The following is a 15306-nucleotide window of genomic DNA, read 5'->3' as shown; positions in this document are numbered from 1 at the left end:
GCTGTAGCTCAGTACTTATTCATCATCACTCTCCATTCTCTTAAAAAGAAATCATCCCCCCCCCCCCTCTCTCTCTAAAAAACACACACACACACACACACACACACACACACACATACCTTTCTTTTCTCTCTCTGTCCAATAAAAATTCTAAAAATAATTTCAACTACTTTATGAAGCACACTGTCAGTTTCTCTAGATTTTCAGACTATAAGATACGCATATACACCTAATATCCATAGATATCAACTCCCCCTCCATCACCCTCCCCCCCCCTCTCTCTCTCTCTCTCTCTCTCTCTCTCTCTCTCTCTCTCTCTCTCACACACACACACACACACACACACACACAAACTGCTGAAAACACAAATTAATAAAAAATCTTTCATCTGATGGCAATTAACAGAAGACACTGAATTAACACTACCATTTATCCTTAATACATACTTTTTTTGGTAATATATTACTGTTAGTTGCATGACAACAGAGGCAACTAACATCAATGTTGTATGTTTGCAAAGCATTTTTCAACAGCATTTCCTTCTGAAACTGATGTAATAACATCAAGAATACAAACATTCATTTTATTATTGACCCAAGAAACTACCACAATTAAATTCACTATCAGTAAATAAAATATTGTTAAGAGAACCAATGAACAGATAAGGCAACAAATTCATAAACTGTGACATCAATGAAAATTTAGATGGAGGCCTATTAAGTGACATCAGAACAAGATGTACACCGGTAATGTAACTTCTAACATCACACATCAAAATATATTACAAACGTAGCAAATTAATAATGGTCATATTACAACACAGAGAAGAAAATAATCCTGAAACCTCTCAAACAGACTACATGACGTACTAGCACAAAGCAACCAATAGTGTCTAAAAATGGAAACAGAACAAACCAAATAAAGTTATCTCACAGAAAGAAATATGGAATTGCTCAAGGGAAATAGGTAATGTAGAGCATTTCTGAAAAGGTAATTTGTTATGATGAAATCAGTCAATATTTAAAATACATTATTATTATTGTTGTTGTTGTTGTTGAAGAAAGAAAAAGGCTCAGTCAAAATACAAGAAAACAATATCTGGAAAAAAAGACGCAAGTTTTATAAACTGTTGAGGTTTATTCTTTTACTAGAAAATTATGCAAAAATGAAATTTCTACATTAATGCCTTTATAAAACCAACACAGTTAAAAAATGTAAAAAGGAACAAAGGCAAATTATACAAAGTGTTTTGGCAGACTGACAAGTGACAAAATATAACATGGATACAACAACCAAATTTCAAGTCTTCCTTTGTCAGTGTACGGAGCACACCTGTTTTTCAATGTGAACTATTTCCTTTGGTTTCTGTCACTTATTAGTGGTCTACAAGGAATGGAAGACAAATTCTGATAAAAAAATTAACACCAACATACAGCATTTTTCAGTTATTTCTCCTACAACAAATGTTGAGATTGGCACTTCAGTGTTAACCCTAGTTCGATTTACCAAGCTGCACCTGAGACATCATTAAAACAAGTTTCTCCCTTCACACAAATCAGTGACATGCTTTGTTTTCACGCCAGTATGCATGTCTTGCACCACAATAAATAAAGAGTTTAATTCCAGACTTATACCACTGAACACAGAATTAAAATTACACTTTAGCTCAAACTGATGTCCTCCAGTCCTTAAACCATTCTCAGAAAACATATTTTCAGAACAGGAATCTTTTTAAAGACATAAATGAATAACATAAAATACATCTGAGGCATGCAGACCTGCCTCTCACAGAGCTTTGTAGTATGAGAAAGAACCAATTGTATGCTGCGAAAAACTTATAAATGGGGCACAGAGAAGATTAACATTTCACCAAAATTACTAATAATATTAGTAGTAGAAAGACAAAAAAACGATAAAATAAAACAAATAAAACCAGGCCACATGCCAAACTTCAGGTTACAGGGCAAAATTAAAGTACTGCTTTGATAACTGCTGACGAACAGATGATGATGCAAGACTGTAGAACATTTATACTAATCACAGTGTATTTCAATTTTCTTCTCTCTTCCAGCCAAAGCGGCTTTCGTTGTAAAAACAATGGCAATACTTTTAAACAAATATTTCCCACTGGGCAATCATATTTTAGCTATTGTTTTTCATGCACCTGTTGGGTGTATGCATACAGACTACAGGCACATGTTATACAGAAGTTCCCCATTTCAACGGAATATTTTAACACTACATGACAATGTTTATTTGTTTATGTAATAACAGGTAAGAAAATGCTTTGCAAGCACACATTGTTTCTTACGAGAGATTAGGCTATACACAGCAAAAGAAGTGTTCTCCTGAGCCTATCAATGTTGATCAACAGGAGTATGACTGCAACACTTAAAACTCACTTCTGTAGCTTCTTTTACTTTCATAATCTTCTTTGGCAAATAGTTTAATGCTAGAACACCCATTTTCCCTTCAAATGTAGCTAAGACTAACAGCCTTTATAAATAAATGACAATCTAAGTTACAAAAATCAATCACAAATTCGGCAGGTAATTTCGACAGATTTAAATATTACGGTTTCATAAGAACATTTCAACAATTAAATAATTGGCTGGAAAATATTACTATTTACTTCAGATTGTAACTCTGTACAAGAAAATATCTGAATCTTGGAATCCTGTAAAATGGTTACTAAAGTAAAACAAGGTGACTCCTATTTTAATTCCATAAAACCTATCACAAATAAAATTAGGAACATTAACAAAAGCTTTTACAGTACATCAAAATGTATTCTTAACATTCATGCACTGCACTATTCCAGTTTCCAACAGCGAAACATTTTTTTTTTTTTTTTTTAAATGTCCTCTGCATGTTTCCTTACATGCATGATATAAAATGTGTTTGTACTAATCATGCCATTCTGTAAATATTTATTCAGACATTAACTTCAGTTAATGTATCACCATTCCATGTAGCCTAGTACTGGCATACAAATCACTCACAAAAAAACTAAAAAACGACCTCCACTAATTTGGTGTAATGGAGTCTCAATAAACAGGTTATACATTATCACATACTTAACAAATTTACATTTAACAAAATGTTATTCTGTACATATCACTCCCTTATCATATTATATGTTTTTAACAGCATCTTATAACCAATTTTCTTGGTTGCCAACATAAAAAATGCATCAACCAGCTTAATCAGAATTGAAATAAGTATTGCTATATATTACAAATTTTCTGAGCCTCAACCCATCACTTTCTATTACTTCGATGTAATATTCTCATTCCTACAGTGACAGTAATTTTAGCATCTCATACAACAAAACAAACACCATACAAATGATCAAGGAAATTCCATCAAAACCATAAACCCATTTGTCAAACATTGTTACACTGAAATTTTAAAATACATACCAGGTACATAGCAATTAGTTATTTTCTTCTCACTATCACAATAGCAAAAGGTACCATAATTTCTAAAGCAACAGTTTCATCTTCCATTGAGTTCATAGCAGATGATTAAAAAAATAAGTCCCTGAAAACAGAAGTGCATCCTGACTGTTACAGATTCTCAATGCTCTTATTATTTTCAAAGATATTATTTACCATGTACCCAATAACACTGTGAAGTGTAACTGGTCTCTCGTTTCCTGGCCAACAAATTCTAAAGAATAGATATTCAACAACGTTAAATATAACTTTCAAGAGACAGAGAAAATAAATTTTCTGGCAGTTAGAAATAATCTGCAAGAAAGATTCAGCGAAAAGAATTCTCACTTCTCAACAAAACCTTGTCTCATTTTTTCCCATCCTGTGTTCTGCAATGAAGCGTCTGTCAGCTGTGAATGTTAACTCATGTACAATGTAAGAAACCCACCATTCACATCAAATGCTGGCTTTGTAAAACCTGCCAGACCACAATTTCCAGGAAGAATTATCAAAATTAAATGAAACCAAATTATTACTGTTTTGCTACAGCCAATCAAAAGTTAAATGATAATCTAAAAGTCTTTCAAGGCACCACATAAACTACGAATTATTTTTAACAAATGGATTAAATATAAACCCCTCACTAAATCAAAGAGATGGAAGACTTTGATGACATACAGCCTATTATAACATTCACATTAACTCACAGGCATGATAGTCCTGCAAGGACATACCACATCCTCACAGTTCAACACCAATAAAAGATCATAACATCCACAATAAATTTGTGCCTATCAGATCTTCACAGTAAACCTTAATCTGGCTGGAAAAATAATACATATACATTAAAAGCTGTGGCTATGCTGATACAAATCAGATTTTACCCAACTATTACATTTAATAATTTACTAACAAAACAGATCAGTAACATCCAAAGTTTTTACCTGGGAAACATGGTTAACATTAACTTCTGTACATGCATGTATACTACACAAGTATCAAAAACTATTTTTATGGACAATTCAACAAACTGCAGAACAAAAACCAGGCAGCATAAATATTTATATCTTTAAAACTATCTTCAAGCATGTAACACAGTACTGTACATTTCTCATCATTTGCATTTAAGCTCTGTGTCTATTACTGGCTTTATACTTGTGTCTGTATAGTGACACCTCTAAGTAAACTCTATTATGAGACCCATACTGACATACAATATCAACACTTATTTCAATTATTCTTGTTGCTCCCCAAGATCTCTGGAAAACATTGCTTTTGTGTAAAGGTGATTAATGTATTTTCTCTTCAGCTTAATGAATGCCAGCCACATCCTTTGACAATTTGTAAAACACACTAGTTTAAAAATATTACTGGAAGGCTTAGGTACTCTTCTACTATGATGCCACTAACATGTCAAATTTGTAACAAATGCAAATAATGTCACTGCAATATATTTTACACGTAGCAAAATGTCAGGGCATTGTAATGATTACATTGCAGATACTCTTGCCACATGCCACTTTTGGATAGGGCAAACATAAAAATAGTTGTCCTTTTGTACAAAATGGGTAAATCATTTTGTAGAAACGTAAAGTACCTAAAATTTCAGATCAGAGAGATGTAACAGCAAGTCTTCACCCCAAGCAAATATGGAATAACTGATACACCCATGGAGACTTCATGGCTGGAATTAAAATTTCTTAAGACGGTAGCAAGGAGCTTATACCATTAAGGCAGGCTCCCATTGGAGGCATTATCACTATCGTCGGATGCACCGCGGTGACAGTCACAGCGGGCATCGACGGACACCAACCATCACTTGCGCAAAGAGTCCTTGCTGCTGGCGAGCGATGTGCTGTTGCTGCTCTGGCTCTGCATTTCACTGCCACCACTCGCTTCTCCATTAAGTGCACTCGATCCGCCACGCATCACACGACGCATGGCTGCTAGCTCTTCTGCAGAGGTTGGGGTTGGCGGAGCACTACGTCCCTTCAGTTTTCCTAGGACCTTGTCTAGGCGATGTACAAACAGATCTACATCTGTTTTGCGCATACCGAGTGCTGCTGCAGCTGTCAGATATGGCACAGGGTAACTACTGTTATGTGCACCCCAGCCTGCAACAAAAAACAGTAAACCAAAATTTACAACTGGCACTGATTGGAGAATAGATTGTAGAGTGCACAAGGGATTCTGTGATATGACAACACACATTGAAAAGTGCAGTATTTTAAAGTAACTATTCTGTCACTTATTTCACATACTTCATTCATTTATTCATAATGTTCCACAGATACTATCAAGAAGGAAACATTTCAGGAACGTGAAACAAATCAAGGTACACACTAACAGAACATAAGAAGCAATTAATTACTAGTCCACCTTCATAGCTGAGCAGTTGGTCTGGCTCACTGCAATGTGGAGGACCGGTGTTCGATTTATGGTACTGTCAAGGATTTTTCTTTGGTGAGAGGGCTGGTAGGAGCACATTCAGCCTCTTGAGGTCAACTGAAGTGCTATCTGACTGATTAGTAGCAGTTCCAAGGTCAGGAAACCAGACAATGGCTGGACTAGTTCAAAGGTCACGGAACCAGACAACGTCCAGGAGAGCGGTGTGTTAACCACAAGCCCCTCCATATTGTAACCGATGACACCACTAGCAGAAGACAACATGGCTGTTAGTCTGGCCTGATTGGTCATCTAGGGCCAGAATGCGGAACTGTATGTACCTTTACTTTAATTAATGACTAAATCTGCACCTTGTATAAACACTAAACTAATACTTAACATTTTCCACTCAGTAATTTTGAACACAGGTAAAAACTGGAAGATGTTGGATACATTGTTTTAAATTTCTTCTGTACATGTGAGAACCATTATTCTCTTGTGCTATTTTTAACTGTTTCAACTCTCACCGTAAGTCAAATGTGATGTTGAAACTGAGTGTGTAGAAGTTTCACTAAGATGTATTTTAGCACATTTGGTAGTTTATTTTCTCACTGACTAGTTTTGAGATATCAGTTGGCCACATATTTGCATCAAAAGTGTGAAACCAGTGGTGAATCATCTGCTCATGACAAACTTAAAGCTGTGACACAATTATGTAATTTTTTCCTGCCATTAAAACAGTTTTTAATTTTGTTAGTAATCAGCAATGTGTACATCCGTCTCTGATATGACACACTTCCAGTCTTTATTGGCATCTAATGATGAGCCAATGGTTTAGGAAACTATGTAGTAACAAAATAAACACCCATTCAGGTAAAACACAACTGGTTCATTTTCCTTCAAGAAATTTCTTCAATAATGATGTACTTCTGAGTGTTCCGCCAAGCTGTTGTTTCCATTTTATGCACAATACTTCGATGATCGACTCAGTTGTCTTCCTCAGGTGCTGTGAGTTGTGCCATTGTGTGTTCTCACTACCCGGACTCCAACCAGGCACAGAACTATTCTTGGTCTTGTGCCACTAATTATAGTTGATTTTAAGTCTGATTCCCAACACCCACTACACCCTTTGACACACTCTTGTTTTTCAGAGCCTGCACTGATATTGCATTAAACATTCTCTAAGCATTTCCCTGTCCTGTTTATTATGTTTTCTGACATCTTTATTTCAACAGGCTCCTTAATTACTCTCCCCCAGAAACTTAGTGTATGCACTGCAATACTAGTCTCATCATATTTCATTTCAAGATCATAGTAGAGGAAGTGCTCAGTGACAGCGGATACATTTGGCTCTTTTAGTCAGGCATGTCACTGATGTTCCTTGTATCTCTCCTTGACTGTTCTAATAATCTGCATCATGTAAGACAAGCCATATTTGTATGGACTGCTGTACAAGTCCAGCTTTTTGAGACCTAGACCAACTAACACTACAAAGGAGACTTTCTATATTTGCTTGCAGGAGTGAAATACACAGGATGTCTACTTTCCACACGAGTCTACTGACTTTTCCGAATACTCGGTCAACTTAAGAATAACTTGTCTAAGTTATTCTTGGCTTCTTTTTCTGTGTCTAAGTCTCAATCTCTTTCTCAGGCTTTCTTGATTTTGACTGCAACACCCACTCAATTCGACAATCTGGTTACACATTCCTAAGGAGCACTAATAGTAGGTGTTTTAATTCTTCGGTGAAGCTCTCCTTGTCTTTCAGTGTTCAAGCTCTTTAGACAAGAGTCTTTAGCAATGAACTTCTTTGTGACAGATGGGTGTGGCTCGAGGCACAGAGACAGAGGTCAGTGTGTGTGGGTTTCCTATATTAACTATGATTCAAGAATCTGCCCAGTCTTGTCTTAATTAACATGTTGAGAAAAGTATGCTGGCCCTCTTTTTCAAGTTCCACTGTGAATTTTATATTACAACTGATCAAGTTTAAATGTTCCATGAACATGTAACTTTTCTCGTTCCCTGTAGCCACACCATAAACATGCAAATAGTAACACACTAGTTTGAATTTGGCAAATTCTAGTGCCTTACCTCCAAAGTGTTCCGCGTATAGGTTTGTCACAACAAATGATAAACTACCCTTTTATCAAACATGAAATAAGCTAAAGTCAGAATATGCTTAAAAAGTTTAGTGAAACAATTGTCAAACTTTTACATGATCAGTTTCAAGGATTCACAAAATGGGACTCCCATTACATCAAAACTGACCATGACATCCATTTTCCAGTGCCCCAATTCACTGAGGTGGTGTGCAAAGTGAACGGAGTTGCAAATGTGATGTTTGGACTTCCCCATATTCTCGCTGAGAATGGTTTAAGGTATTTAGCTAGCTGGTATGCAGGTGCACTAATATTACTAATTATGGACGTTAGAGGAATGCTTGCTTTGTGTAACACAAAGAGGCCATATACAGGGTGTTCAAAAAGTCTTTCCGCAGTGCCGTATGATTGTTAGCCGCGCATGCTGTATGCCACAGTGAATATACTGAAATGAAACTCAGTGAAATACAAGTTATTAACTTATTGAATATTCATTTTTACTTACAAATTTTTTACATTAAAAGTCGAAAGTGTCCCCCTGTTGCTGAATACACACTTCAGTTCGTCTAATCGTGTTTCAAAACACAAGCTGTAACATTTCTTCTGTAACAGAAGCAGTGAAAGTGGATATTGCAGTTTTCAATTCATCGATGGATTTTGGACAGTTTTTATAGACAGTTGCTTTCGCTGCACCCCAGAAGAAAAAGTCAGGTGGGGTTAGGTCAGGCGACCGTGGAGTCGAAAGTCCCTGTGAAATTATGCCGTCACTAAAAACATCAGCAAGCAGTGACATTGAAACGCGAGCTGTATGTGCAGTTGCACCATCTTGTTGAAAATAACTGTTCAGTATTTCACTTAACACAAGTTCTCCTATGTATGGGTATAAAATATCACTGTAGTATCATTGTGATGTTTATTGTTTCGTTGAAAAATATGGGACCCAAAAGCTGACGTCTAGAAATTACATTCCAAATTCCTATTTTCACAGAGTGAAGTGGTTCCTCATGACTACACAATGGATTTGCAGTACTCCACATACAAGAATTTTGCAAGTTCATGAACCCGGATAAATGAAACCATGCCTCATGAATGAAAAACGTTTCATTAAGAATATCCCTTCCATTTTGTTGAACGAAATTTTTGAACCATTAACAATAATGCAGTCTCTTGCCATGATCAGTATTTTTCAGTTCTTGCACAACTGTCACTCTGTAAGGGAGAAGTTCTAATTTTTTCCTTACAGCTATGTGGGCCGTTCCGACACTAACATCGATTTACTGGGTGAGTTTTCTTACTGACTTGTTCAGACTCGTGGACATTTTATCAGAAATATCGAGTAGTTTATCATCAGACAAAACACTAGGATGAACACTTCTCGGTGCACCTGTCACTGCACCGTACTTCGAAATTTGTTAATCAAATCTTGAACAGTATCCCAATGTGGGAGTGTTGTTGCTGGGAAAACTGAATTAAATGTTTGATGAACTGAACACTTGTTCGACTAAAAACACACATTCTTCAATGGTTAGCTTTTTAACAGTGACAAAAACTAAACAAACGAACAAAGGAACTAAACTTAAATGTTCACGTCAACACGTAATGACACACACCAATGATACTACTGCTGGCTGAGATAAACAAAACAGTGGAATGTTGGGAGAGTCCCCTTGAAGGGAATAAATCCAGGTAGGCGAACAATCATGCGGCACACGTGGCTAACAATTATATGGCACAGTGAAGAGATTTTTTGAACACCCCATAGTCGTGGTGGCACAGCTGGTTATGTTCTAAGACCCTTAATGACATTGCATGTCAAGCCTGACTCAGCATATCATCGTCATCATCATCGTCATCATCATCATCATCATCATCATCATCATCATCATCACATCATCCTTATCCTCTTGACTTTATTTATAGGATCAACATCTACACTGTCCAACCACATGCATCCAGACACGCCTACAGAATGCAGAGCTGACAACCAGAAGCTACAAGAAGTGGGCCCAGCAGTATAAATGGAGGTGGGGAACATTGTGTTGTCAGTAGAGAAAGCACTAAAAGCAGAATGGGTTGGTTGTCACCTGAGTAACAAATCCATCAGAGATATTGCAATCCTTCTAAAGCTGCCCACGTCAACTGTTGGTGATATGATTGTGCAATGGAAAAACTACAGAAAATCCAGAGCTAAACAAAGACCAGGCAGACCTCAGGTACTACAGACGGGCACTTTCGAGTATTCCGGAAGATAGTAAAAAACACATGAAATCACTGGACGGCATCACTGTCTGTGTGTAGGCAGTTAAAAAGAATGGGATAAAATGGTTTAGGGGCTGCTTGTTAAGTCACACATTTCTGTAGTCAATGATAAGTGACACTTGAGGTGGTGCAAAGAGCAATGTCACTTGACAGTGGATGACTAGAAATGGCTGATTTGGAGTGATGACTCATGCTAAACGCTGTGACAATATGATCGAAGATTCTGGACAGGTTTGGATTGATACAGTTAAAGGTATCAAACTATGGGGTCATCACTGATGAAAAGGTTTGGGTTTAGTAAATGCCAGGAGAACTTTACCTGCTATCATGTGTAGTATCAACAGTTAAGTATGGAGGAGTTGGTGTTACAGTGTGGGTGTGTTTTTAATGGGTGGGGTATCGTCCACCTATTGCACTTAACAAAATGATAAAAGAGGAAAGATACAAACACATTTTACACCGTTGTTTACTGCGTACAGTAGAGGAACAATTTGGAGACAGACTGACTGTATCAGCATGACAATGCACCCTGTCATAAGGCAGCATCTGTGGGGCAATGATTTGTGGACAACAACACTCCTGGAATGTGCTGGCCTGCTCAGAGCCCCAACTTGAACCTGATGGAACACTTTGGGATGAGTTAAAACGATGACTTCAGTCCAGACCCCAGCATCCATCATCACTACCTTCTCTGGTTTCGGCTCTTAAGGAAGAACAGGCTGCCATTCCTCCACAGACATTCAGATACCTCATTGAAAGTGTCTCCAGCTGAGTTCAAGCGGTACTATCAGCAAAAGGTGGACACACCCTCTATTAATGTCCGCCAATAGGTGCCTGGATAATTTGATCAGAGGGTGTACTTGTCTGTACACAATGTCATTCAAAAGATAACAAAATCTTCAATTGAACCACAGTCACAAAATGAATTATAGTTAGTTAATTAGCTTCATGTACCATTAATCATTTGTACATTAAATCTTAACGCTGTGGAATGGAGTAGTGATCTTGATATATGTTTAAATTTTTATCTAAAAAGTACATTAATAAAAGAATAATTTAAACAATCAACTGTGACTTCATGTAGCTGATGGAGAGATGTGAGACCATCTTTCAACGCTATAACAGGAAGTGATTTTATCATAAAACGTAACATCCACAAGAAGGTACTTCCCCATTCTCATTCATTTCCATTGTGAAACTAATTATAGGATGGAGGGATTTTCGATATTCTATGAATAAATCTAGCATTGTGTCTTCATGTGACAACATCATAATGGAATCATCACTGTATCTTGATAAACAAATAGGTTTCATTAACTGCTGACTGAAGTGCTTTTGTCCTCTGTCTTCCACAAGCCTTTAAAGATAAGATGCAATGAACATCAATGTCACACTAGATTAGATAGGACAGAAATATCTGACATTATCAATTAGGGTGTAATAAAGGATGTGAAATGAAGTACGAAGAAACCACGATCCTCTTAGCCAACTTGGCCTTTTAGCATTTCCTCTTTAAAGAATCAGTTGAAATGTGTTTGGAAAACAAATTAATGAACAAGGATACTTCATAACAGTTCAAAAGTGTGTCACAATGATGCGTGGGGAAATAAATCATCACAGGTCACAGGTCAATAAATTTAAAGTGCCAATGGGTGCTTAATGGACAACTGGACTGGGTATGAACTATATGTTTGAGTGTAAACACAATGATCTATTGAGGGCAAGCTTCCCATTTTGGTCGGCATAAGGTCTGTAGTTCATTTCTATGGCTGTGAGCTCTAGCTGCACGTGCTTCCTGTAATAGCCTTACAGGCCCCCCCCCCCCCCCTTCCTCGACACATCTATGCTCTCCAAACCATCCAGATTACTTTGTCACATCCCTATACAGGCGAAGCTGCAACTGATAATGACCAACTGCCTCGAAAAAAATTTTACAATTACAATTACTGCCACAGAATCTTGTAAACAGTACTGCACGAACAGCACATCTAAGGCATCTCATAAATATTGCCTCAAACCTCACTGGTTAATTACTGTGTGAATAGAATAAGTAATTGCACTGTATTGTATTAATTCTGAATTGAGGCAAAATTACACAACTTAGAGTTGGCCATGTGTTAATTTCACATACAAAGCTGTATATTTACCTACTAAAATGTACTTTTAACAACATCAATGATTAGCTGGACTGTTATATTTATGGGTGCAGCGAATATTATCCAGAGGTCTGTTACTGTTTATGTTTATGAGCAGGCAACTTCATTGTACACTAAGATAAACAGATACTACGAAGATGTATCAACTACCAAAGAAAATAAATTGCTCCTAACCTTTCCTATCCTACCTGACACTGAGTCCAAAGATTAAAAGAAAAAGTCACCTGCTTGTAACAGGAATTTCTTTGACCAAGACAATTTGACACTTAATCAACTGTCATTCAGTCAAGATGGTATACTCAGTGATGAAACAAAGCAGTAGGCTCACCCAGAAATATCGACTCTTAGACAATGTGTCTAATAGTGTATTTTAAATACGACAGTATGCCATCTTAGGCACTGTATAACACTTGTAAGTAAGCATTATAAATATGGATTCTTATATGGTAATATCACTTGTTGTGTATTTCACTGTTATTGTCTAATATGCTTTTAGAAAACACTTGATAATGGCACTTTGAAGCCAAAATCATGATTATATAAGTGTAAATGTAACACTGTAAATAAACAACAGTCTAATGGCGGTACTGACTTTAAAGAAATATATTATGACTGTGACCCCGCATTATGAAAAATGACTATATGTCAGTCCCAATGGACAGAATAGGAAACAGCTAAAAAAGGCACATGGAAAAAGAGCTAAAAAAACACCATGGAGGTCCAAAACCAAACATTAAATGGCCTTCACCATATTGCTTCGACAGCCCGCGCATCATTCACTAAAACGCCTGACAAATCAGGTGGCAAACCCAAGCTGTAAAAAAAGAAAAAGGGCATTCCAGCAGGAAGTGGCGGACAGTTAAAATCTGGGCACAATGCATACAAAATGGTGGGGCAGCGGCACTAAGCAAATGACGATGGCTAAAAAGGCAGTGCCCAATATGGCAGGAGGGTCGAGAAGAGGTCATCCAAGGTGCCGGGAGATGCTTAATAAGCTGGAACTTATTCCTGTGAAGGGAGAACCATTGACAATGCCAAAGGGATGCCACCTCCTGACAGACAACAATGCAGATCATTGGAGGGAATAGAGGTACTCGTGGGCTGAGGTATAAGGACTGCATCTTTGGCAGCAGTGTCAGCAGCCTCGTTAACTGCAGACCAACATGACCACGGACCCATAGAAACATGACACCGGCTCCACCAAGAGTAAGCAAGTGACAATTTTCCTGGACCCGCTGCAGTACAGTTCAAATGGCTCTGAGCACTATGGGTCTTAACAACTGAGGTCATCAGTCCCATGGCCAAATGGATGCCATGATGATGGATAGTGTTGAGACAGCATAAAAGAGATGGATGTGCAGATGCATAAACAAAGCACCTGTACTCTAGTTTCTAACAGACAAGGGACTGGTACAAACGGAGGAGGGTGGTTCGATTGGCACCCCAAGAAGTACCATTGAGGACACGTAGGACATTGAGGGACTGTGAACAGTGGGCTGCCAGGTAAGAGACATGCGAGGGCCAAGAGAGTTTCCTATTGAGCATGAGCCTGAGGAATTTCATAGTGTCAACGAACGGAAGAGCAACAGGCCCAAGATGTAGAGATGGTGGAAGAAACTATTTGTGCCGCCAGAAATTCATACAAATGGTTTTGTCAGCGGAAAAGTGAAAGCCATTGGCAATGCTCCAGGAGTGAAGGCGATCAAGACATCGCTGAAGACGCAGCTCAGTGAGACAGGTCCATGGAGAAGTGCAATAGATGGTAAAATCATTGACAAAAAGGGAGACAGGCCATTATAGGGTTAATGGTGATAGCAAAGAGGATGACGCTCGGGACGGAACCCTGGGGCACACCATTTTCTTGAATAAAGGTGCCCGACAAGACAGAACACACACACACACACACACACACACACACACACACACACACACACACACACACACACCCCTTTAAAACTCGATCTTGTAAAAATGCCCGAAGAAAATAGGGCAGGCGCCCACAGAAGTCCCACATGTAACGAGTACAGAGGATACCAGTTCTCCAGCAGGTGTCTTAGGACTTCTCCAAATCGATAAACATGGCTACAGTCCGGGATTTATGCAGAAAACCATTCATGACATGGATGGACAAAGTAACGAGACAGTCAACTGCAGAACGCCGCGCTCGAAACCCACACTATGCATTTGTGAGTAAATGGTGAGACTCAAGCCACCATACCAGCCGGGCATGAATCATACGTTCCATCACCTGGCAGACGCAGCTGGTAAGAGAGATTGGGTGATAGCTAGAAAGAAGATTTCGCCCTTACCGGGTTTAGGTATGGGTATGGCGGTGGCTTCATGCCAGCATCCAGGAAATGAGCCCTGAGACTAGATGCAGTTGTATTTGTTAAGTAGAAAGTGCTTGCCCACAAGAGAGAGGTGCTGCAACATCCGAATGTGAATAGCATCTGGCACTGTGGTGGAGGATTGGGATGAACTGAGAGCATGATCTAGCTCCCTCCTAGTGAAGGCAGCATTGTAGCACTCACGATTCGGAGAAGAGACGGGTATCACAAGAGCCTACTCCACTCGTTTCCCATGGATGAAGGCAGGGTGGTATTAGGAAGAGCTCAAAACTTCCGCAAAACTGCGGCCCAAGGTGTTGGAGATAGCAACAGGATCCACGATGACATCGGCACCTACTGTCAGGCCAGAAATGGGGGAATGGATCTTGGTTCCAGAGAGCCGTCGGAGGTTGGCTTATACGACAGAGGAAGGTGTGGAACTGTTAAAAGAACAAGTGAATGAGATCCAACTAGCTCTTTTGCTATCCCGAAGAACTCGACGAGACTTTGCATGCAACTGTTTATAATGAATGCAGTTTTCCAGTGTAGGGAGGCAGTTAAAAACGAAGAGAGCAAGTCTCCATGCGCGATTTGTGTTGCGGCATGCCTCAGTCCACCAAGGAACCAGGACACGACCTGGTAA

At 38.5% G+C, this 15306-nt stretch overlaps 1 protein-coding gene across 1 annotated transcript in view; it reads right to left on the bottom strand.

The window, feature by feature from the left end:
- Nucleotides 1-309: 309 nt before the first annotated feature.
- Nucleotides 310-15306, bottom strand: part of LOC124788316 (O-phosphoseryl-tRNA(Sec) selenium transferase) — a 70293-nt gene continuing 55296 nt past the window's right edge. The window contains exon 10 of the mRNA XM_047255553.1: nucleotides 310-5551. Within this exon, the coding sequence (XP_047111509.1) occupies nucleotides 5253-5551 (299 nt within the window). The 3' untranslated portion in view covers nucleotides 310-5252. The remainder of the gene's footprint in view (nucleotides 5552-15306) is intronic.

This window comes from Schistocerca piceifrons, chromosome 3 (genome assembly GCF_021461385.2).
Source record: "Schistocerca piceifrons isolate TAMUIC-IGC-003096 chromosome 3, iqSchPice1.1, whole genome shotgun sequence".
Lineage (NCBI taxonomy): Eukaryota > Metazoa > Arthropoda > Insecta > Orthoptera > Acrididae > Schistocerca > Schistocerca piceifrons.
This window is presented reverse-complemented; position numbering and strand designations above follow the sequence as displayed.